Genomic DNA, 25,619 nt, shown 5'->3' with positions numbered 1-25,619 from the left:
TTATTTACGGATTCCTTTTTCCCTTGAATTGCTTTTCTTCAAGGTACTGGTTAAAATTCATGTGGTTCCAGCATTACCACGTTTTTCATTACAGCCTTATCAGTATTACCAATGTCTGCTTTTTAAATATTTTTTTATATTAAATAAATTTCTGTGACTGCAGCTCTTTCACACTATCTTCCCTTTTTCAGTGCCAGCAGCTCAAAACACTCTATTACCGCCAATAGAACTCAAAATTCCTGTATTTTAAGATGAGCTAGACTGCATGAGGAAAACTTTATTATTCAGATTATGGAGTTTTGGATGTTTCCCATTTTGCAGAGTGGTGTCTGGCTCACTCTTATGGGGATGCAGGAAGAGAGAGATCTTGAAAACTCTTCAATCAACTGCTTTGATAACTTGGGGCTTATTTGCCCAGAGATATTTTGGGATTCCCATTCTGCTTTTCATTCACACTGTCCCTTAATCCAAATTTTCTTTCAAGTGTGGAAAAGCCCCTCTACTCCTCTAAGGTGAAGCTGCTGGTGACCAGGAGCGTTGGGAGGGTTTCCAAGGACATTTGGCACAGGACTGTGAGGACACTGCTGTGTCTCTGAAAGGCTGTGGAGGCATGGGGTGCTGGGAATTCCGGCCTGGAGGAGGGACAGGCAGCACCGAGCTGAAGATGCTGGAGCCTTCACTAAACAAATGGGTTTGGTTTTGAAACTCCCTGGTAAGGAGTCACGGACTAAAAAGAGTTTCCCATGGCGGAGCTGAACAACTTGCCCAAACATGCTGGGACTGAGTGACTGCTTTGGCTACTGCATGATTTGGAGGAGGAGGGAAGAGGCTTTGTCTCTGCCTACATACAATGGGTGATGGATTGACTGCTGACAATCAGTATTTCTGCTGCAATGTGCCACATTTCCTTGCAATATCTCTACATCAACATCTCTAGATACTTTGGTTTTCCATTTTGCCCTTCCTTCTTCCTAACCCGTTTAGTTTTCCTAAATCTGCTGCAGTGACAAGGTTTGCTGGGATCACTTTTCTAAGTGGATTGTGTTTCTCCACAGGAGGGAAGCAGTTGGGTTTATTACAGGTGGAGCTGATGGTTACACCTGTGCCTGAGACAGTTGCCCAATACTTTCCACTGTAAACCCCCTGTTTAATTACCTTAACATTGCAAAAACTTTGCTAACAAGGCAGAATTTCTGTGCCATCTCCTTTAAAAGGTAACTGCTCTCTCCCTTCATTGCCAGTGCAGGAGGGAGACAAATACGGAGTTAGATTCTTCTCCCTGTCCAGTTTTGGGGTTTTATGGTGTTAGATTGCTAGAGAATAGCCCCTGAACATTTAACAAAGGAAGAAATTGTCAATTACCCTAATTTTTGCTGAGCATGGAAATCTAGGTGAAATGCTCACAAACTGCCCTGGAGAAGGATGCCCATGCCTTCAATTAAGACCTGAAAAAACTATAAAAATTCAGTATATCTTGGTCATCTAACCAGTGGATTTCTCTTGTCATGATCCTTTTGAAGAACTCTTTCAGATCAGCTGCTTAGTCATGACAAAGGCCTTCACCGTCAGAAAATAATAATTTAAATTCCCACTCACTTTCTGTTTGTGGGGCTTTGCTGAAAAGCTGCAGTAGAAATATTTCTGTGCTTCATGTTGAGCCTATAATGTTGAGCAATCCAAGAGGGTGGCTGAATTGGGACTTACTGGAAAAAAATAACTTTTCTGGGCAAATCAGGAAAATATCACAAAAATATTTGAAGTGATAGTCCCAAAGATTTGTACTCCCTAAAGATGAGTCCAACAACTTCAGGTAAATGCAGGGGTGAAACAACATGTGCATATGGCAGGACCGGATTGAGAAGGACCAGCAGACATCCTTGGAGCCAGCTGTGCCCACCCCAAAACACTCCTCAATCGCAATGCATGTGAGAAATTCCCAGTGGAGATTTCATTAAATCCTTACACTTGTACCAGAGCAAGGAGCATTATCACTGTTAATTCGTGTCTCGTACATTGTCAGCACGTGGCTGATGGCCAGGAGCTGTCAGCCCATTTCGGGGTGAGTAATACTCCAGAATCAGCAGTATGCTGGCAAAAGTATTTGGGGATGGCAGGAGGGAGCTGTGCAGCAAAGGAGTGTTTCAGATTTTGTGATGATTTTCCCCACTGCCCTTGCAGCCATTCCCTTGTTAAAGAACATTTTTTTCCACCTCTGATGAATGAGTTTGTGCTGCAGAATTAATCTGCTCATCCCTATATTTGCTTTGCACTGAGAGCTGAATCAATGGTAAGAGAAGATAATTTCGAGGATAAGTATTTGTGTCTCATCTCCCTCCTTCACTTTCATACTCGTACATGGCTTTGTGGACCATTTCTCTGGGGTTTTGAGGTATCCATTGACCTGCTCAGAGCGACAGGGCACGAAGGATGTCAATAGGATGAAAGAATTCATAATCACAGGGATGCTGGGCTGAAACTTACATAACACCACAACCCTGTTTGATTTCATATTCACCCTCATTAAACCGCAACAGGCACAAGAAAACACGTGATGGAGGGTCCCCAACCAACAAAACACCGAAAGATTGAAATAGCCGAAACGCTACTCTCCTCCGCCTGTCATTGAGAAGGACGCATTCTCCTACTGAGGTTACGGTGAGCTCAGCTTAGGTTCTGAAGCCAACTGCTAGCACAAATACCCCCGAAAGCAGGCAGGCAGGAGCAGCCACGGTGGATGTTCGTGCCGGAGGGACCCCAACAATCGCTGGGAACGCTTCCGCTGAGGCGGCCCCGGGGGCTGCCGGCTCCCCTCATCTGCATAGCCACGCCTTCATCTGCATATCCCCCGCGCCATTGGCCAGAGCTCTCCCCAGCGGTGGCGCGGCCAGGGCGGTCTGGCTCGGCGCCTCATTAGCATTCGCCCCGCCTCCGAGAGCGGCAACGGGGCAGCTGATTCGTTGCAAATTCGTGATTTGGCACCGACGGGGCGAGGCCGCGCTCTGCGATTGGCGGAGCCGCCTGTCAATCCGCCGCGGCCAGGGCCGCACTTCCGCCTCGGTGTCCGCGGTGCCGGCGGGGCCGTCGCTGGAGCCGGTGCAGGTAACGCCGCGGGCCGGGCCCCGGGCCCCCGCGCTTCGCTCCCTGCTCCGCTCCCACGGGGCTCCCGCTCCCCTCGCCGGCCCCAGCGCCCCCACAGCCCCGCTCGGGCCCGGCTCGGAGATCCCGTCCCCGGCGGGCCGCGGACCGCGGTGTCAGTGCGGCGGGGGCGGACGGGGGAGCGGCTGCCCCAGCGGTGCGCTCCCGCCCCGGCGGCCGAGGGGGCCTTGAGCCGCCCGGGTGGCTCGGGGCGCTGCGGGCCGCAGGCCTGTGCTGCAGCCGTGGGGTGGTGAGGTGCTGAGCCCGTGTCCGGCGTAGTGAATCCTGCGTGGTGCGGTGATTCTCCGCGGTGCGGAGCCGTGCCCGGTGCTGTGATCCCATCCCGGGCTGAGCCCTGCCCGGTTCCACCCCATCCCTGGGGCTCTCTGGGCCTGGGGAGGGAGCCGGGTTTGAAGGACGTTGCTGTGCAGAGGGTGCGGGTCAGTGCAGCTCCGTCAGCCACAGCGTTGGGCTTTTTCTGATTTTACCATATTTTTTCCGATTGCTTTTGCAGCTGGGTAGTTTAGCAAAGGAGTCTACGACACCCGGCTCCCCAGAGGAATGTGCTGGGCTCAGTTTCAGCGCAGTACAGGAGCCTCAAGGGGCCTTTTAGGTCACAGCTGAAGCACAGCGAGCAGACGGGGTTTATTTGGGATTGGCTTTTTTGTTATTTTGTTTTTCAGTTACCTACTCGATGTTTCTCTTACAGAGCTCCTGAAAAGGAGACAAGCAAGATGGGAAAAATAGCAGGAAAAAAGGTGTTTCTTTAAATAACATGCCACCAGAACTTCTGCATGGTAATAAAGGTATAAGTTGCCATTTATTTAATTTGGTTATTGGTCGTGTTTGTGCTCTCTTTATGTTTGGGTTCAGGACTCCTTTTGGAAGCAGTTTGTTACTGTGCAGCACTTGCAGGCCAGAATGTCAAATGTAGGTTCAAAATCACCTCCTGGCTTTTACATGTGCCATAACCTTATGTTCCCTCTCAGAAGTATTTGCCAAAGCACGTTGAGCGCAAGCACTTCTTCCATTTCCAGTGAATTTTCTCAGCTAAATTACATAGCCTTCACTTGGGATTCCAGGAAAAGTGAAAAAGGAACATGGATCTGCAGTGTTGATTTGCATCACTCTTCCATCGTGTTTCCTTCTCTAAGGCTTTGCATGCAAGGGAAAATAAATTTGATCATTCCAACTTAACCTTCTGAAGTTCTATAAATCCATGTTCATGTTGCCATCTGGGGGCAGCCACATGTGTTATCATCTTAACAAACTTTACACCAGCGTGCTCAGGGACTTCTAAAGCCTCAGGGCAATTTCTGGAAGCAGTGACTTGGGTAACTTCCAAACATGAAGCGCTGTGCCGTGGGATGGGAGTAGGAGAACTGGCTAAACTAGCATGGAAGCAAGAAATTCCGAGCAGTGATTTTTCCCCCTAAGTAACCCCTTGGGTTTTCAGTTACAGTAAACACAGCTTTTTCTTAAAATAGTTGTCAAGGCATACAGATGTTTGACCACGTGACAGAAAGTTGAGGGCTGTCTGGGATAGGATCAGGAATGGTTCTGATCAGGAATGGTTTCCTGAACCAACAGCAGCTCATGATGAACTTGTATTTTCAGGAAGTCCTCAAAAGGAAGCATTGAGATGTCTGCTGTCCAGGAAAAAATACGGCATTTTTCCTCCAGAACTGGCTCTTCAGCCATGCCAAAATAATCTTAGAAACAGAAGGCAAAAGTTTGAGGTAGAAAGTGGTGATTAGACAACAAACCCTGTGCCTACAGGTAGTTGAAGACTAGATGGGATAAAGGTTTCAGTTGATGTGATACTGAAAAGCAGTGTGGTTATTAGTTATTTGTTTGCTGACATCTTTTGGTAACTGATCACAGAAGATAGTTTTCACTCTTGGATGGTTTCTTTAAGTCAGTTTTAATACTGTTACTGCTTTCCATGATACGTACCTGCTGGCAGGTCTTATGATTGAAACTGGTATTTCTTTCAGTCTTTCTTCTTGTGAATTCTACTGTGTGAACTTCACACATGCTGACCTAGAACAAAGGTGGAAAGCTTTGCTTTCTGTTATCTTAGTGTTGGCTGGAAAACGTCCCAATCAGGCTTTTTTTGCTTTGATAAGGCTATATTTTAAAATCACTGTTTGTAGTGCCAGTCAGATGATTTTTTTCTTTGCTGTTGTTTGAAAGCAAGATTAGCCTGCAAGTACACTGAATTTTTAAGCAGATAATTTACTGGCTTTGGTATTTGAAGTAGCTTGTCCTTGAACAAATGCAATGTTACATCATGCTGTTGATTTCTAGGCCTTCTGTTTACAAGGTGCCATTTTTCTAGTCCTTCCCTCAGCATCAGTTTTGTCACCTGTGTCATGGAGGTTATAAGAAGTATCTGTATTTGACACTGCTATGATCTTCTAAAATGCTTGGTGTTTATCTCTTGAGAAGTAACTAAAATGTTTGGTTCTTAAAATTTTTGGAAGAAATGCACAAAATGAGGCATGCAAAGAAGATGTGTGAAATATGGAGTGCTAAAGAACTTGAATGTTGTTGCTGAGCTTGAAAATATGTAGCTGATCACAGGGGGATCTTCTCCAAGCTGAATAAATTGGAAAGTGAGAGCAAGGAACAAGTTGGTCACCCTGTATCTGCCACTTTGGAGATACGGGACTTTGATGTTTTTCCTATTGCAAAAAAACAGAGGTTATGCTTTATAGCTGTTCTTTATTGGGTTTTATTATTTTATGGAATAGACCACCACAGAACTTGGAATTCAAGAATTCATATCTCAATCCTTGCATCTTAATAATTACTGTGCAGCTGTGCAGACAACTGTATGACGATGTAATTATTTACTTTGTATCCTTAAAGGCTTGTAGTAGCAAGTTGCAGGAGAGCAACAAGCAATTAGAATGTGTCAAATGTGGTTTACCATAACTTTCAGTTATACTCTTTAAAAATGTATTGTTGATTCAGTGCACAAAGATAATGTCTTAATTTTCAGGATCAATAAGTGGCAAGAATAGACTGAGCTTACTTAAACTTGATTTTTTTTTCTTTCCTTAAAAACAGTGACAATTGGAAATTCATTTGCTGGTCTAGACAGATCATTTAAATTAATTCAGTATATTTTATTATGCACATAATTTAATGAGACAGGTTTGTAGTAAATTGCAGCAGCTCTCCATTCAGAAAATGCAGAGGCTGCAGTGTTGTCTTCCTGGGCTTGTTTATCCATCTGGTGGGAGGGAGGGTGCACAAAAGGTGAATTGTCCCTGCAGCTGCAGAAACAGAGCTGGACCTTTTAGTCCTGGCCCTCTTGGTTTTATAGTCCCCAACTTGAGCTGTCTTTTGCTGTGTTGGACACGTAATGTCTGTGCTTGGTGTTAGACCAAATGGAAACCTTGTCTGTGGTGTTCCTGTTCCACTCCAGTTCTTTTGCTGTGCTGGTCAGTTTTGGGTCAGATAAAGGCTCTTGGGATCCTGTGAACCTTTGGGGTGTTGCAAAATTTGCATGCTTAGGGTATTTGTCAAAAAAAGTGTTCTCATGACTGGATAAATAACTTCATTATATTTTTACTTGCGTTATTTTTACACTTCTGAGTAAAATTTTTTCAGGGCTCCCGAAAGAATCTGTTGGTAGATCTCACTGTGTTTTGATTCTAGTGATAGTTGGAGGCAGTGGAGGTTGGAGGTGGTAGTGTGTGAATTCTGAGGTGTCTCTGGTTCACGTCGCTCCTTTCAGCTCACTAACTCACTAACCAGCTCCCTCTGCTCCCTACAACGTGTCAGGGCAATCAAGTGATGATGAGAATCCCTTTAATAGCTCTCTATTATGAAACTTGTGTGTGTTAAGGCTGCAGAGAAATTCTCTCACCAGCCTGTTCATAAGGGGCTCTTCAACAGCGTGTGCTGACTGAAAGGAGAACTTTTTCAGGAGAGTAGAACTGCCCCGTGCATGGGTTTTTTCTAGGTTTTGCACTAGAACAATGAAACTGTTCAGTGGTTGTTTAATAGTGGAACAAAATTGCCACCCGTCTTCAGAGGTGTAAATAACTTTGTTTACATGCTCGTGTTTTGTTTTAAACAAAGTACTGTGCACATTTTGTTACCCAAGTGGGTTAATGGTACTGAGCAGATAGCTGGGTGGATTCTTTATTAAAACTGGACTCCAAATGGAGATATTTGTCCTGTCTTGAGGAGTCAAAGTTAATTCTGTTTTATTTTTTTAATGTCTTGACAGCAGCAAACATAGTAGCAACCTTATACTGGAATCCATTAGGTATTTCCTATAAATGCAGCTTTAAAGGAAATTCAATCATAGCATAAACTCTGACTTCCTAAAGCTTTTGCAAATTTGTCGTATTGTCTTAAAACCCCTTCACAAATAGTTTGTTAGCTGTGTGCATGAGCTCGTGCTGTGGAATCTGAGTGTGTGAGAAGTTGGTGGTAGGTATAAAAATATGGTTTCTTATAGCGTAGGGCTCTGCGCTGGGTTAGTCACTGTCGTCCTCCTGCTTTATTTGCAATATAATTGCTGTCACAATTCTCTAAGTCTCTGTGAAAATTCTTTGCAAAATACCTTGTACAGAATAATTGTAAACCTGCACCTGTCTGGGGGGAATGAGTCCACAGAGACAAAGCTGCTTTTGAGGAGGAGGATCTATAAACTTAAACATGTAACTTTTTTTGGTGTTTTAGGGGTTTTCTCCAGTGATGTTTTATGCTGCAACTGTCTTCATGTTCATAAGCTTCAGTGATCAATTTGCAGGGGTGGTTGCATTATAATGAGAAATACCCAAGCAGCCTTAATTTTGCCTTCAAAGAGAAGGTTCATAAATGATTAATTGTATATCTACTGACACTTGTGTCCGAAGCCACTGTGCTTGGAGTTATTGATTACTTCCCACCTTATCTCTAACAAGTAAGATAAAACAGATCCCCAGGAAACAGCTAAGAAGTAACTTGCTTTACAATACAGTATTGAATGATTTATTTTTTTTACCAGTGTGGCTAGAAATGAGCTGATTTATCACTCCTGATCAAACCTAGCATTATGCATCATGCGTGGAAAGGTGTGTAGAACAGAATTTTGTCATTTTTTACAATTATGTGCCATGAAATAGTTTCCAAGGGAATGTGCCATGAAATAGTTTCCAAGGGAAGGGTACAGAGTCTGAAAAATGCTGTACCAGATGCTCTAGGTGGAAAAATGTCTCAGATATTGAGGTAGTGTTAAGAAGGGAGAACATTTACACAATTCTGCATGAATTCCAATGAAGTGTTTTGCATCAGAAAATACTGATCTGCTGGAATCAAGTTTACTTGGTCTGTTTGTCTTGTTAGACTTGAAGGAAGTTCTACAAGCCAGTATCCTTGGCTGTAGGAACAGAATTTTTGGCTGAAATGAAAGTGAGGAATAGCCATGGGTTCCATAGGTAATTGAGCACTATTCTGGGAGGATATTTTCTGTCCAGTTTCATCTTTACAATTTTTTTGTTAAATAAGTAGTACTTCTGGTAGCATCACTGGAGCTTTGTGCTGGGGGCAATGATTAGTGTGTAGGACAATTATTGTCATTTGTTCTGATGCAGAAACAAGTTTTGTGACCTTTACTCCTTTGAAAGCCAGACTTGTAGTGTTTCAGTTGTCTCTTAATTCCTGTGAAGCATCGCCAAAAATTGGTATTTCTAAGAGAACAGAACATGGTTCTGCCTGCCATAAATTGTTCAGCTCATTTGTTCAAAGCTAACTTTTCAGATGTTCAGTTTGTTGTCATGATTGTTTCAAGTGCTGGCACTGAACTGTCCCCAGGCCATTTAATAACTCGCAACTACATAAAAGCCTGTGGTAAGGACAGCTGCAATCTCCAAAGAAATGGAAAATTGACATTGGGCTTGGTGTTCAACTGATCCTCTTCACTCAGCCTCTTTGCACTTTATTTAACAGATTTGAGAAGGAAGTTGCCCTTCTCTTGCTGTGTTTGCAGAGAGCTTTATCTTGCCAAGACATCTGGAGATGGTATTACATTCAAACTGTGGAGTAAGAAACAAATCTCGCTTGGTAAAGAAAATCCTCTTCTGGATTCTGCTGTTCTCTGGCTGACAAGATTTTTAAGTGCATTAACAGTTAATCTAAATTGCCAATTAAATTGCTTCTTGGCTAATTTTTGTAGATGTTTTAGATCCAATGTTGCTGGTAACCTAATTTCATAAGTCAATTAAGATTCATCCTTGCTGAAGCTTTCATTCAGAGATGAAACACTGCAGTTTGATGTTTTCAGGAGATGTGTATGAATCAAACACACATGAATATTTATCTTCTAGTTCAAGTTATTTATTTCTATCCCTTGAAGTACTACAGCTATGTTTTATTTCAGCTGGCAACTCAAGAGACGATGGGGTTGGCTCTTATTCCACCAGTCATGTTGTAGACTGTTGGGATTTTTGTTCTCCTTTGTTTTCCCATTTAATATTTTTGGTGTTAGTGTGAAGGGTGTGGATGTTTGATCTTCTGCTGGCTCTTTGGGCATCTCTTTCTGGACAGAAGGTGCATCCTGAGCCTAGGATATCACAGAATGGTTTGGGTTGGAAGGGGCCTTAAAGCTTATTCCACCCCCTGCCGTGGGCAGGGACACCTTCTGCTATGCCAGGTTGCTCCCAGCCCCATCCAACCTGGCCTTGGACACTTCCAGGGATGGGGCAGCCACTTCTCTGGGCACCCTGTGCCAGGCCCTCCCCACCCTCACAGGGAAGAATTCTTGTCTAGTATATAATATAAACCTGCTCTCTGTCAGTTCAAAAGTTCACATCCCTCCTTGTCCTTGTCATATCAAAGCAATGAAAATGGTTTTCATGAGGAAGGTCCCAAGTGACTCTTTTTTTCCCCTTTTTCTTAATTGCTTGCAATTTTTCTCTTTTCACGTTAAAAAACTTAATTTGCTGTGGAAGCGCACATCCAACAAAACCTTGTTAGGCGTGTGAAAAAGCTGATGAATGTGCTAGTTCATGAATTCTTTGGTGGCACTCTAATTCCAGTGTATTGAACTCCTAACACCCTACCTGCTCATGCTGGTGAATGTCTGTGGTTATTTTCATGACTGCTTATTGATTCTGTACTTGGTTTTACTTAAATGCTCCTGGATTTCACAAGTAGATTCAATATCTGTGTAATGAATAGGACCAAGTGTCTTACATGTTGTGTAGAGCTAGAACATGTGCTTTCAAAGCAAAAAAAAAAAAAAAATAGGATTTTTAATTTAGGAGGGTGATGTCAGCAAAGCTTTCCAGAATTGCTGCATGATGAGAAATTTCAGCTTGAGGTCTGGAGGAAAAAGGCACTGCAGCTGTCCCCAGCCAGCTTCAAACCTGAGCTTGCTGAGCCACATTCCAGCCCAGTGAGCCACTCATGCTGGTCTTTCTATAGAAATGTAAATGTTTCTTTAAGGAGGAGTAACTTTCGGTTATCCAGCTGTGTCTTTGTTGAGGATTAACCTGGAAGAACGAGTTAGTATGGAGTAACTAGTCGAATTAATTTAGTCAGGGTAGTTGCAGGTTTAAACTCTTACAGGGCTACAAGTTTTTGGGGTTCTTTAATTGGTGTATAAGTTCCTTGGATCCAGGATCATGGTGACAGAGGAACAAGCTGGTTGTTTTTATTATTTTTCTCCTGAAAAATGAAATTTGAGAAGGAACAAGCCTACGAGGTGACAAATTGAGGGATTATTAATTTACCAAGATAAAGGCTGTGGATTCCCACACGCTGGATTTGGAGAGAAGCCATGAAGGTGGAATGTGCATTTTCTCTCAGAGAGATGCTCACATGCACGTCACAGAATGCGTGGAGCAAATTAGGCAGTTTATAAAGTGATTTGCAGAGTCTTGCGCTTTTGTTGTCCTGGTTTTAAAAATAAGTTCAAGTGGGAGGAAATGGTTTTAAATAGGAACTGTGCAAAGTCTGGAGCAGATGTAGTTCTGGAAGAGAGTTTGTGTACCTTCTACTGCTGGGGGCTGTGACCTTGTAGGGGGCACTCTGACCTGCACAGAGCTTTGGAAAGCAGAGCATGTTACTGGCAGCCAGATCACCTGTTCCGTATCACTGCCGAGGGACAGGTTCAGCTCTGTGCTGACAGACAGACCACTTTGTGTGACATTATTCACAACCAGCTGATTGACAGATCTGCTACCACTTCCTTGGTCACGGGAGCTTGGCTGGGGCTGTGGGTGGTGCGAATTGTTTTATTACACTCTCTGCATCAGGGCTGTGGGGGTCACTGGGAGAGAGGGAGTTTGCTCCCGTGCTCCTCTTGGGACCTGTCCCATGTTTAGGAACAGCCCTTTCTGTTTGTTCCCTCTCCTGTGACAGACATAGTTCTGGAAGGCAGGATGTCAATCTGAGTAATTCCCTTCCCTCTGTAGAACCTATTTCAAGGTGTGCTGTGGGTGTGTTTCTGCAGTTTTTACTTCAGCTGCATGCTTTGTTTTGTCCTTTGCCTTTGCAAAGTCCTCACATCCTTTAAGAAAGGGGCTGTCCGTGGTCATCAGTCAGGAATGTGTGACCATTTCTGGTAAACGATGAGAATTTAAAGGCGTTTTAATGATTACCACAGAATTATAGGATGGTTTGAGTTGGAAGGGGCCTTAAAGCTCATCTCATTCCACCCCCCTGCCATGGGCAGGGACACCTTCTGCTATGCCAGGTTGCTCCCAGCCCCATCCAACCTGGCCTTGGACACTTCCAGGGATGGGGCAGCCACAGCTTCTCTGGGCAACCTGTGCCAGGCCCTCCCCACTCTGACAGGGAGTATTTTTTTCCAATATTTAATCTAAACTTGCTCTCTGTCAGTGTGAAGCCATTCCTCCTTGTCTTGTCACTACATGCTCTTGTAGAAAGTCCCTCTCCACCTTTCCTGTAAGCTCCCTTTAGATAACCTGCTTTTGAGTTGTTGTGCAGTACCAATGACACTTTTTAACAGCAAAAATACAAAAATAAAAATAAATGTAGCCATTTGTACTCATGCACACAAATCCCATAATAAATCAAATTAGTTTGTACCAATCCGTAGCCTTAAAATATGAGGAAGTAGATAAGCTTTGTTGCTTGTTTCTGTAAACCACAAAATCTGTACTGGTTGTGGTCAGGGGTGTGTTGTCATCATTAAATGAGGCATTTCCAGTTCTCTTAACGTGCCTCTACTTTTCCCTGTTATTGATGAGATGGTTTGGTGAGTGCAGCTGGGCTGAGATCCCCAGGGAAAGCACATTTCGGGGTGTCTGTGCCTTGGGCACCCAGGCTCAGCCCCTTGGCCCTGCCTGGAAAGTGAAGCCCACTAAGGTAATTTTAGGCTTTAAACCAGCAAACCTCAGCTGCTGAAACAGTGTTCTCTCAACAAGTGAAGTCTGTGTGGAAACCTGTTTGTTACATTCCTAATGATTACTGTGTAGGCAAGAAAATGTCCAGATAGGCTTTGTGTTTCTTCTACACTGTGGGACTGAAAGGTGAGACCATGATAGGATGTTTTTGCTTTATGAAAGATTTTCCAGGACAGCAGCTGGTCCTGAGCTCCTGAAGGCCTGTCTGATACAGGAGTGTTGCACCCTTCCTTCTGTGGCAATTTTGATAAATGTTGCTAACCACAGTTGCTGGTGTGCAAGTGAATTCTTCTGGGAACATCAGCGACATGGGGGAGGAAATACAGATTACAGATGCTGAATATGAAGTAACCAGGATGTTTCTGTCTTTTGGCATTTCAGCCAAGTAACTTTTGCTCTCAGTAAGTGAACAGGATTTAATCCCAATTTTTTGGCTCATAAAATCTGAATGCTGTTACCACTGTGTGTTCAGCTACATGCAAATTCATGTTAATCTCTGCTATATAAAAGAACTGAATGTAAAAGGAGTGATATAAGCGTGAAGTTATTCCTAGTGTAACTCAGCAAAATATATTCTTTTACCCTTTTTAAAATGTTCCTAGCACCTTAGGACAATTTGTGACTGTTATTTAAAGTGACTTTAATGAATATTTTGTATATAACTTACATACGTATGATTGAACTTTCATTTTCAAATAGAAGTGAGCTTCAGGTGTGGCATGAGGTAGACATCAGGAGAGCACAACATAACTCTGCTTTTCATTTGTCTTTGATTCTGGTCACTTCATTTGTACTTGGTGAGTGTTTTTATGGGAAAGCTTCGTTGTCTCTGCAGTGAAACTTTGCACTGTGGGATGTAGTTCCACTTCACAAGGCCTTTTGTAATGCAATTATTATTGTGCAGGAGAGGGGAGAGGGAAAAATGGCACTCATCTGTATGACCTTATTTATTCTAAGTTTCTTTAATAATATTTGACAGTTTTTTAAGTCATAATTTTTTTCTAAGTGCCTTCTGTACAAGACTAAACACGAAAAGGAAAGATGGAAGAAAACATGGAGAAAATAATGTAGTTGTAATGCTGATCATGAGAGAGCTGTATCTTGTACATCTATAAGTTCCTTCTGGAAATACTGGCTGCTGTTTTGCTAGAAGGATTCAGTGCTTGCAGACAATTGAAACCATAAATGTCTTGCATCTTCAAAGATACTTGGAGGGTGAAGACTTGTAAATACAATATTGCTGGTGCACAGATTGATATAAAATCTTAAAGTAGCAAGGAAATGGGAGGTTCCTAAGGGAGAAGTGACAAACTGAAATACCTGGCCTTGAAAGATGTAAAATAATTCAAGGCAAACACTAAATTCATTAACTTAGATGAGTTCTGTAATGGGCTGGTTTAGCTCCTTCTTCTGAATGGACAGTTAGAAGAACTGTATGTATGTGAGACATTCAAACAGCTTTTGTTCTGGGCAGTGAAGGGAAAAAGACTTGACACACAGTCTGGTTTCTTGCAGAGAAGAAGAAGGAATTGGCTTCAAACATGGTAAACTCTTCTCCTAGGAGCAGAGTGTGCTTCTGGCTTTGTTTCTCTTAATTAGAATGGAATTGTGCAAGTTATAATTACTCTGGAAAAACTACTGTCACAAAAGCAGTGGAATCTTCAGGATCAGAAAAAAATTGAGACTGACAGATTGAGGTTGTTTTGGAGGAGATATTGATAGCATTGCCATGCTGTCATTTATTGTGGTGTACTTGGCTCGTTGTTGAAAGCTGGTGAACATTTGTAAGAGTGGAAACGGAATTTTCTCATTCTTCTCCTTAAACTAGAATTGGGTGAGGTAAAAATGTTTGCGTTACACCATTGCCAACCATCTGGAAAAAATCTAATTTAGTGTATCCATAAAGTAGAGCTGGATTGCTACATAAATCTGTAAGTTATTTGCAGAGTGCGTGGTTCTACTGAGGAAAAGTTTGTTGGTTCTTTACATTCCTTCTAGAAGGAAAAATCTCCAGTTGTCTCTTCAGGAGTGCATAGCAGTAGCCTGATGAAACTTCTCTCAGGGTCACTACATATTGGTTGCATGATGTACAGTCAGGCCCAACATTTTCATGCAGTGGTCAGATTTTGAGATACAAAGGTTCTTTCTTGTTCCCAGCTTTCTTGCTTAAGGATGCAGGAAGGCTTATCCTCTTGCTAAGGAGAATTTTTGGGTTGCCAGCTGGCTTTTTCTTCTGTCAGTTCTCTGCTCCATCTAGCTGTACTTGCCCGAAATTTACCTTGCTGTAAATAAGATATGTTTTACAGTAATGTATATGAAGTATTTATACAAACAGAAGTGTGGCACTTCTCTCAGCTGTTCTTGTGGCAGGCAGTAGCTGTCTTCAAAATTACTGTGATATCAAAGATAGCTGTTTACTTATGAATGCAAAAATCCATCTTTTGCCATGGGAAGAAACAAAAAAATTAGTGTTTGTCAAGTGTGAGTGTTTGTACACAGGAGAACTGTGGAAGATGCTAATTTTGTTTCCCTGTCTTGTCAAATAGATCCTCTAAAGCAGCTGGGTATTTGCAAGAGAAGACCCTGACAGCATACAGATACTTAATCTCTAAATCAAGTTCAACAATGCATTAGAGGAAGCTGCACTGGCTGCACAGAGGTTTCACACTGAAGGATGAACAGTGAAGAAGAGTTTTATGATGCCGTTACGGGTGAGTGATGGGCACAGTGCCAAGGGGAAGAAAACCCCTATAAATTGCATTGTGTGTGTTGTAATATACAGCTGTTAATAGTAAATCAAAAGTAAACTTGTGCTGATAAAACTTGTAGTGCTGTCTTCTGAAAGTAGACAGGGAAAATTAAAACTCATGTTCAGGCTTGGAAATGAGGGGTTTTTTTGTTAAAGCTTAATGCTGGTTATTATTTCATCACTGTAACAGTCCTTTAATGGCTAGGTCTTGCTTTCATTTTCTGTGAAAAGCAATTTAATAGCAGCTTGAGAAGTAATGCTTTTAAGACCCTTTGAAAGGTGAAATATTTTCTGTGGGTTGTTTTTATTGTTATTTTATTCTTTTTTTTTATTTTAATAAAACCCTTATCCTAAAGAATTGAAGTAGAAAATGTTTTTCTGGTCAGAAAAAAATTACTGTAAAAGTATGTTTTCAAGATAGGGAGCAAAAAGTCTTTGCAATCCTGTTTTTTTCTAAAGAAAGCAAACATGAAGCACTTCACACTTGAGCAGTGTATCAGATAGTACTTTGCTTTGAACTAATAAGGATGAATAGTTATTTATAAGAACTTTAGATGGTTTTAGTGGTGAAATAAAATGCTTGAAGTATTTTAATAAACAAAAAGGAAATCCTCTCAAAGATCTCAAACAATTTTAAAGTCTTCCACTGAAACGTCTCTTGAGCAATTGTGTAGCAGAGGTGAAATGAGAAATACTCAGTGTACAGCTGTTAATGTAAAATCACAGGAACAAAAAGAGAATAATGGTAAGTGTGAAAGCTGAAGGAATGGAAGTAGCATGGTAGGGTAAGGTAGACTTAGACATGGCTGGTTGCAAATTCATGTGAGGAGTAAACAGAGGGGGCTGGGTGAAGCAGTGTGACTGACAGCAGACTGTACAGGACTTGTCACAACTGTGTCACAGAGGACAGAAGGAAATTTAGTTTGCATTCATGCCAGCTAGGTGTGATGGGGACTAGTACTCCAAATCCATCTGTAAAATCAAACCTTTGTACCACTGAAGTCTTGAAAACACAATGGGTTGTTTTTGTATGTCATTTGTAATCTTTCAGTTGCAAGAGCTCAGGGTCACTGCCATAAATGAACTAGATTTTTTTTCCACTAAAAAAGGTGTGAAAAGAAATGTGCCTCTCAGCATGAGGTCTGTGTTGTACAGCTTTGATGGTGATGCATTCCTTTGTCCCTTGCTGCAGAACTGCACAGCCCTCAGTGTTTGACTCATCTGCATTTAGATACTCTGGTTTTGTCCTCTTTCCTCTTCTTTTTCCCCTCTACCTCAAAAGGTTGATTCCCCCTGCAATGCTCCAGGTGGTGGTGACTGAGCTATTGTGCATGAGCTGTTCTTGTACCTGCAGTCGTGGCTGACTGCTCAGAACTGGGGTGTTGTGTATCAGTTCTGTGAGCACTCCTTGTTCCATCTTCATTTTATTCTTCCTCAGGGGGGAATGTGCTGGCAGGAGATAAGTTTAAATATATATATATGTTATATGTGTTCCCTTGGAGCCTGATACTTGGTTTAAGGGGAGTGCTAAGTTTGGAATACTTTGCTTCAGATTTGTTCTCCCTCAGGACTGTCTTTAAGGACAGGTGCTCAATCCCTTTCTCCTGCTGGATTTTAGGAGATGCTGACAGTTTGATGAGTTACTTGCACAGACCTAGTGAAGTCAGACCTAGCTCTTTGTAGCTGTGTCTTGTCTAGGTCAGAAATGTGATGCAGAGAACAACTGTAAATGGGCCTCTCTGCATTCATGTTCCTGGCTGCTGCTGTCTGTAGTAACTCTTTGCTCCTGTTAACACTGTGGATCTTTCACATGGTGCTTTAGTGAATTTTTTAGGTGTTAATGGGTCCTGGTAGTGCCTGCCTGTCTCTTAGTTTTTTAATGGTCTGGACATGGTAGGTATAGGCACAGTACTCCCAGGAGATCAAGTCCACAGTCAAGGTCTCTTCTGAGCTTCCAGATTTCCCAGTGACAACTTCAGGATTTGGGCTTCCAAATTTTGATTTAAAAAAATGAAATGCCCTTGGCAGACTCCTCAGTCTGCTCTTTCCAAGGATGCTCTCCTTGTTTTTAGGTCAGATCAGCAGAAGGGCAGAATCTGCCTTTAGCTGTGCGTCTTCTGCTCAAAGTCTAGGATTGGGATGTGGCTGCCAGGAATGAGCACATTTTCCAGCTGTGTTTTAGCATTGAGATGAAAACAGTGTGCGCACCATACTTTTCTCTTGCTCCTGCTGTGTCCTGGGCCCTGGTTGCCCTAGAAGGAGCTGCGATGTGTTCCCAGAGTTCACTGATTTTAGGAATTGGGTACTATGATTTGTGTCCTGTAGGGAGTAAACCAGGCTTAGAGCACTTGGACTCTGTGGGAGTTACTCTGCAGCACTCTCAGCAGCAGCCCAGGTAGTTTTCTGCCTCCTTTAAGATAGTATGGGCTCACTCCTTGAGGAAGTCACAGCTTTTCTATAGTTACTAATTGATGATATCCACTTCTAGAATATGAATCTCTCCGAAGGACACCCCTGAGGTTTGGTGTAGTGGATTTAACTCCTTGGCTGAGAAGTTTCCTGCTTCTGACACTGTCCCCGTCTCATCCAAGAGATGCTCATGGGAGGGAATTGTGTGCTGTATGGTTGGGAATCCTGGCAGATGGTTTGTCCCTGACTGGATGATGATGGCACTTGTGGAGGTGCAGCATGGACTGGGGTGTCGATGAATCAAGGGGATGAATCAAGTTGATGACAAAGAGAGTTTCCATGGGGAGAAGTTTCTTTGCAGTCAGAAGTTATTAACATTGCTGACACTTGACAGCCTTACGTCATAAATGAGTACTCCCATTGGGAATCCCTTGGGAATGTTACCTGTGATCTCACTTAATTCCAGACATCACAGCTGTCAAGAATCTACTTTTTCTCAAATTCCAGTGGAAGCCTTCTATGAGGCAGGATCATGATAAACGTGGTCAATCCTTTGATGAATTTCAGATTCTTTGAAATTTTCTGAGAGACAAAGAGCATATAGTTTTGATCTATGTCACCTTGGGTGTGTTAATGTCATCACAGATGTTTTAAAGACTCTGTGCCTCTTTTAGAGATGTATCCTTCATTAATATTGTCAGGTATCTTTTTGCCGAAGTGTTTTGTGAAAGGGTTGCCACAAAGCAGGAAAATGCCTGGCTGTTTACCAGAGTAATTTATTTTTGAGAACATGGATAGTTTAATTTTGCTTTTTTAAATATTAGCCTGCAGTTCCATGGAAATCTGTTCTGTGCCCATGAGGCTCAGCTGGTTCATCCAGCCAGGTGTATTTGTTGTTCTCTGTTGCTTTCTCGTGGGGAGCAGGAAGTGAGGTTATCTGCCAAACTGATATATTTTCATTGTATCTGGATCAGACTGAATCGATGGCTGTGTAAGTATTGCAGATGTTGTGAAAGGCCAGCCTGCCTCCAGTCAGCTACAGCTTGTGACTGTGGCCTTATTTTGGAAAGTGGAGAATGGTTAATTTCTGGCAAAGAAAAATAATACCTCTTGCTTCACTCGCTGCCTACACTTCCAGCTGTTTATCCCTATTCCTTATGCTTTTTTTAGATCTGAAGGCTCTCAGTACCAAGGTATTTTGATTGCCTTTCTGCCTTGGCTGACAAGGTGTAATTGGTACTTAGGGGAGTTGCTGACTGTCCGCAGGGGAGGTCTCGTGTCTCTGTCTGTGACTCAGAACCAGGGCCTCTGCTGCCTTGGCTGATGTGCAGCACAGTCTGAGTGGACTTGTTTCAGTTGCAGGATGTGGAAGAGGAAGGCTAAGAGAACTAAAGTTACTGGCAAGTCACTTTTCTTTAAGCTCTTGAAATAGATTTATGTTGGCACCTAACTTAAGTATTCTGCTTTGAAAATTTAAGACTTTCTAAAAGCTTCTGTTTCACTCTTAACACACGTAAATGGAACTTCTGATTAAGCTAATTGTTGACTTTGTATTTCTGTCTGTAGTCCCCTATCCTCCTTTTAAATCTGCATATTTATCCTTACTCCCAGTGGCTTTTCAGTATGAAAACTGTCCTGTAAGTAACTCTTACCTACTCAGTTTCTCAAGTTCAGAGCTTTATTGGCAGCTGGTGTAAGGCTCTTTTTGGAACTTAGAAAAACTACAACATGTCATTTCTGTAAGCTGTTTTTCTTCCAGAACTGCCTCCTCTCTGAAGAACAGTGTCTGGATAGTTCTTCATAGAACTATAATACCTAGAACTTCACTGAGAAGCATCTTCCAAAACTTTCTCAATGAGCTTGTAGTGGATAAGTCATGTGATGCTATGGTTGAAAGTGTAGTTGAAAGTCTGTGATTATCTGGCTGTGTACCACAGTGGTTTTGTTGTTTCAGTTTTTTTTAAGTAATTAAGTGGAAGTGCAATCTAATAAAAGCAAACTTTACCCTTTTGAAGTAATTCCTTTTCTGGAGAAAGGATTTAATTTTTATTGTTTGTCTGCAAGACATTCATTTTAATTGGCATTTATTTACTTACCAATGACATATTGTTGTCCATAAATAATATATATACTTGAATCTAAATTCCTGTTGTGCTTTACAGGAACAGGGCAAAACAATTCTGAATCATAGGAAACAGAAAAACTAATGTGGATAACACAATGACCATTGATAGGATTTGCAGGGTTTCAGGTACAATGTAAAGACTGAAATTACAGTAACATTTTTCAGAACTATTCCTCTGTAATCCAGTGGACTATTCCTGTTGTGAAGCATTACTTTTACATTTAGGTGTGTTTATCTCATTGAAGTGCTGCTGTTCCTTACATTGTGTGAACTTGATCAGTTTTTTGGGTAAGGGCACATGTACCAGAAAGCTCATTCTTCTTTTTCCCAACTTTATAGTTATACTAATAAGTTATTTTGCTGCTCTTACTGTAACTGGTTCAAACAAAGCTAATATATGGTTAAAAATACTATTTTAAAATCATAAATATTTGGTTGTGAGTTGACTGAAGGTTTTTTTTAAGACAGGTGTTTCAGGGTAGTCTTCATTTTAATGACCTGAATCTATATGTGACTGTCATGCTTTCCAATTGAGTACTAAGTCTGCCAAGGTGTGGTTATTGCTGTGTAATTACATTCTTGTGACATCAAAATGTAGGAGACAGGGCAAGACATGACATCACCCATTACACCTGCTGTTTACCAAGTAAGATCCTATCACTGGGACTTCCTGGTGCAGTTCTGAATGTTATTGCCATGGTCTTGATCCCTGAAAAAAGTGCAGCTTTTTGTTTCTGGAATGTGTGCCTTGCATGAATTGCTCTAATACAGCAAAAGCAGCCATTGAAGAAGTTAAAACAAAGTTGAAGTACTGCTTTTTTAAAAAGTTAATGGCAGAGGATCACAGCATTTTAGTCTATTTAAAATTGAAATGGAAATAATCTTTGTCACAACTGATTTCTTTACTCCATTAGAGTGTTTACAGGCTCTGTAATATTTCAGAATCTTTCTGTACCCACAGCTGGACTCTGGGCCAGGCTGTAACTGAGTGTGATGGCAACTCAGCACAAAGACAAGGGGCTGCCCAGGTTGTGACAGCTGAATGAAAGGAATGCAAGAATTGTTATGTATTCCTTCAAACTATGGCAAAATTTGTACGCCAGCAAATACCCACATTTTCATGTTGCTTTTTGATTCTGACTCTTAAATTGGAAGCTGGAAACTCAAGTCTTTCTTGAGGAAGAATTGACCCTTTTGGCACTCAGGAAGGACTTAATGATCTTAGAATTAATTTCAGCAAAGATGTTCCTTTATTACAGTGAACGATCAGCAGTGTTTTCTGTTGTAGTACTGTGGCAGTAGTGAAGGATTGTATTAATTGATCATTTTAGGGTTCTCTGTGGTGATGCTGTTGTGGTTGACAAATGTTTTGTTTCTGCAGTCAGTCTGGGTAGCAGCACTGAGGGGAGGCCTCTTGCTGTTGATTGAGACCCAAGGGTGTGTGTAGGGGTGCATAGAATGCTTTTAAAATCTTCTTATTCAAAGCCAAAGCAAAAATTGTCATTATTTTTTATTACTATTTCTGTAATTTATGTTACTAAAAAATAAAATCATTAGACTGGAATCTTAGATTGTTAGTTTAGTCCAACTTTTACTTAGGGCTGCTTAATACAAAAGTTTGTGTTCTACAGATTCCTGGTGGTTTAACATTTTTGGGATTAAAGCCGTTCCAAGCATATTGCTGCAAGCTGGGGTATGGTTACAGTGGTGTTTCCAGTAGCTCTTGACCAAGTGGGTGGATTCGGGACATAGGAAATGCAGCCACCTCCTGTAGGTAACGCTGTGGGTCACTTGTAGAGCTGAGGGAATGATTCATCCTGGTCTCCACATGTTCCTGCTGCAGCCATTAGGGAAGTGTTATATGGTTTGCACATATGGGTGGCAAAAAGAAGTTTGAAATCCTACATTTCTGTGGTTGCAGTTGCCTGGGTGTGTTTGCCCCTGCATTGTGAAATGGCCATTTTCTCTTTTCTCTTTTTTCTTTTTCTCCTTGCCTGTTAGCAGCCTAAGTTTAATTTATTTAAGGTCTTTGAGGAAAACTACAGAACTGAACCAAATTATTTTAATTACGCTGCAGCTCTGAAAAAGAGACAATGCAGCTAATCTGATTAGGAGTTACTTGAGAGCTTTTAAGATTCTAAATTAGTTTTATATTCAGCAGTGTGAAAAATGATAATTCTTGATTCATATACAATAATTGGCTCATAATACTCCTGGAAATTAGGTCTCTTAATAAAAGGTTTTCACTCTGATACTCTTTGAAATAAACTAACCTGGTCTAAGTGTCCTTCAGGTGTGACACTTGCAAAATGTGAGTGGCACTCTGTGGCATGGTAAGATTCCAAAGAAAACTGTTGCCTTTTGGTTTTTATACAGGCTTTGATTCTGACAATTCTTCAGGAGACTTTTCAGAAGCAAATCATAAAGTTCCAGAAATGCTTGATCTAGATCCACACCAAAGCAGTAGGACTGGAAAGCATAATGGAGAGACAGAGATACAAGAGAATGGGATTAAGAGACACAGGTAAACACATAGAGCTGCATAGGAAATGAGAGGTGAGCACGTGCTGGCTCATAGCTTTTGGGGTGGTGCTGTTCTCGTGGGAGAGGGTAATTCTCTGGAACTGAAAAGTCATTTCACGTGTCTGCTTCCTGTGCCAAGTCTGGGGTGATGCTTTGCTTCCCTTGTAAGTTGCCTCCATACCTGCAAAAGAAAATGGCTTGTTTAATGGGCTGATAATGACAGCTGGATTTTTTTTTTTTTTTCCATTACAGGACATCATTACCTGCCCCAATGTTTTCTAGAAGTGATTTTAGTGTGTGGAGCATATTAAAAAAATGCATTGGACTGGTAAGTTAGCTTGAATGAAGCATCTGTGTTAGGGCTCCTAATGTCAGCTGGTTAGTTTCATTGTTAAACATCAAGACACAGAATAACACCTGGTGCATTTTTCTTTGTTTTCACTAGGAAACAATTTTAAACTGCAACTCTAAATCTCAGCATTTATTTATTAACAGTACTATTTCCATATCTCCTTTAGCTGTTAGAGCATGTGGATTGGTGTTTCTGAAGCTGTCCTTTAAGAACTAGGCTAAAGCCATTAAAATATAGTCAAATATGTTTGATTGACACAATGCTCTCTTACCTGCTTTTTTTATTCTTTTCTTAGCAAAATGTGATTTAGGGCTTTATTTTATAAATTCGTGTCATCTAGGACATACAGCTGTACTCTCAAAACTCCTTTTGGTGGGATTAGTGACCCATCTACTAGAACCTTTTGCTTGGACCAAATCAGTTTAAGTCGGTTAAGGTTAACATTTTTCTTCCCTTACTGCCTGTGCCAAGGTGAGGAAAATGTTGCATTAGCTTCATCTGGTGGCCTTCTGCTTTCTCTTAAGTTTTAAGCACTTACATTAATGCTTTAATGCTCAGTCACAAGTGCAACTTTGTAATTAAACAGCCAAATTTGCTTGGGTATAGTAAAAGACCGGGGGAATTGGAAATCTCTGCGTGAACTTCGTGTCTGTCTTGTATCCACATGTGAAACCAGAAATGGTCTGACACAAATAACAGGTTGCTTAAATAAAGTCACTAAAATCTGGTAGAGCAATTCAAGTACTATTCTTTATGTAAATGTTCCTTTCAAAAAATAATTTGTGGTTGCTGCAGTACAATGGATAGATTTTATGCAAATAAGCCTGTGAGGGTTTCCAAGGAGTGTGTGGCACTTGAGTATCAGCACAGAGCTGGGTTAGCACATTATTGCTGCTACCTATGGAAATTTTAACCTCTTCTGCTTTACACAGACCACAGCAGAGAAGGTAGCATTCTCTGGGAATTTATTAGGTTAGCTGGATCAATATTTTAAGTTGTTATTTGAGATTGCAAGTAAGGTTCTGCAATGCTTCCAGCTGTAGCATTTGGAGGTCTGCTCCAGGCTTGCCAAATATCCTTTGAGGAATACTATAAATAAACTCACCCACAACTTATTTTGAAAATTCTTGTTGTTGCCAGTTGTTAACTTAGTGTTGTGTCTAAGAAGTGAACCTGCCCTTTGGTTATATAGGAGCTGTCCAAGATTACGATGCCCATTGTCTTCAACGAGCCCTTGAGTTTCCTTCAAAGGATAACAGAATATATGGAGCATATATACCTCATTAATAAGGCTTGTAGTCATGCAGATCCCCTGGAAAGAATGCAGGTAAGAACCCCTACCACCTTCTGGGTAGTTCAGAAGTTGTTTTTTTTTTCTCATGGTCTTTGATTTTAAGATAATTTCTCACTTCAGTGTATTTCTTTCTCAGGGGCTACCGTAAGAATGCCCAATTTGTCTGTCTAGATGAGTTTCTTCTTTCGTAGTGGCTGTATCGAATATTTGTGACACTTTCACACTCCATGCTGTGCACAGAGTTTGAAACAAAAGTCTAGAGCAGGAAAGTGCCACAACTGACCATGCCCAAGGATCTCAACTCATTTAACTGTGACCCTTTTTGTGGTTTTATAGTTGTGAGGATGAAATCTTGGCTTCATGTCACTCTAAATTGCTTTGTTGAGTGGCCTCATGATTTTGAAGTTATGGATGAAAAATTGTTGTGACAGAGCCAACTTTTGCTTCTCTTTTTTTCTCCAAAACTGGGTGTTACTGGGATTAGGATATAGTACCTGGCTGGTCTCACACCAAGGAAGTGAATATGGTGACACCTGTGTGCATCAGGTTATGCTGGTATTGCTCACAGCTCTGATTTATTTAAGTGAAACTGGAGTGTTTATCTTGGATCCTGTGTTTGTGGGGTCCATACCTCCATTTCCCAGCCTGCAGGAGCTCCTCAGTGTCACCTGAACCTGCTGGCATGGTTCAAGAAGTCACGTCTGTGCTGAAATAGTTCTTTCCTGGCACTAGGAAAGCAAGGCTCTCTTCCCAACAAGCTGAGGGTGGGGGGCAGTCAAAGTGGGGAAAAGTAGATTTAAAAAACGAGGCTGATCTCCTAGAGGTAGGTGGGGCAGAATGTAACCTGGCAGAATTTACCACAGAAAATAATTCCTGTTGGAAATGAGATTCTTAATAAGTGCTTATATTTCCCCACTTCTATATCATTTATCCCATGGTTTACAAATGTTTTGGCCTGAAACAATATAAAGCAATTCCTTTGTAGAATACTAATAAAATACTGTATGTGCAACAAATATAATATATTCAACTTAGAGTTTTAATGCACTATTCTCATAACAATGTGTTCTTAATTTGCTTACAGGCTGTAGCTGCTTTTGCAGTCTCTGCTGTAGCTTCTCAGTGGGAGAGAACTGGCAAACCATTTAACCCGCTGTTAGGAGAAACCTATGAATTAACCAGGTAGTAATTACTTTAAATTGGGAGCTGGGGTTGTTTGTGTTCTTGAGTTAGCAGACTCTCACACTGGTTTGGTTGTAGTAAAATACCAGTAAAATATATTTCAGAGTATAGCTAAAATTCTTTTCTTCAAACTACCTCAAAATTTCTGGGAAGTTGTTATAAAAGCTAATAATTTTATTTCTAAGTTTAGGCAGAGTATTCAGAGAATTATTTAGAGGAAAATTGGCTCATGTTCTTCCACCAAAGACACTTCCTGAACAGACACTATTAATTAATTTAAATATTGTTTTGTTGATCATGTCAGATAGAGAAATTAGTCTGAAGGACTTTCGGCTTCCTCAAATAAATGGGTGATATGTCTGCAGTGGAGTAAAGAATTTTCAGTCAGACCTTTTCATGCTGCCCACGGGGTCTCTGTATTTTCATGAGTTATTTCAGTGAAACTTCTTCAGATGCTTTTCTGGGTAGAAACCTGG

The 25,619-nt window shown here is 41.4% G+C and overlaps 1 protein-coding gene across 1 annotated transcript in view; it reads left to right on the top strand.

The window, feature by feature from the left end:
- The first annotated feature begins 2,998 nt into the window (after positions 1–2,998).
- Positions 2,999–25,619, top strand: part of OSBPL2 (oxysterol binding protein like 2) — a 34,854-nt gene continuing 12,233 nt past the window's right edge. Inside the window, exons 1-7 of the mRNA XM_039563474.1 lie at positions 2,999–3,099; positions 3,845–3,941; positions 15,056–15,220; positions 22,169–22,316; positions 22,568–22,643; positions 23,860–23,994; positions 25,046–25,143. Coding sequence (XP_039419408.1) covers positions 15,184–15,220; positions 22,169–22,316; positions 22,568–22,643; positions 23,860–23,994; positions 25,046–25,143 — 494 coding nt within the window. The 5' untranslated portion in view covers positions 2,999–3,099; positions 3,845–3,941; positions 15,056–15,183. The remainder of the gene's footprint in view (positions 3,100–3,844; positions 3,942–15,055; positions 15,221–22,168; positions 22,317–22,567; positions 22,644–23,859; positions 23,995–25,045; positions 25,144–25,619) is intronic.

This window comes from Corvus cornix, chromosome 20 (genome assembly GCF_000738735.6).
Source record: "Corvus cornix cornix isolate S_Up_H32 chromosome 20, ASM73873v5, whole genome shotgun sequence".
In the NCBI taxonomy this organism is placed as follows: domain Eukaryota; kingdom Metazoa; phylum Chordata; class Aves; order Passeriformes; family Corvidae; genus Corvus; species Corvus cornix.
The sequence above is the reverse complement of the archived record's forward strand: the minus strand, read 5'-3'. Positions and strand labels throughout refer to the sequence as shown.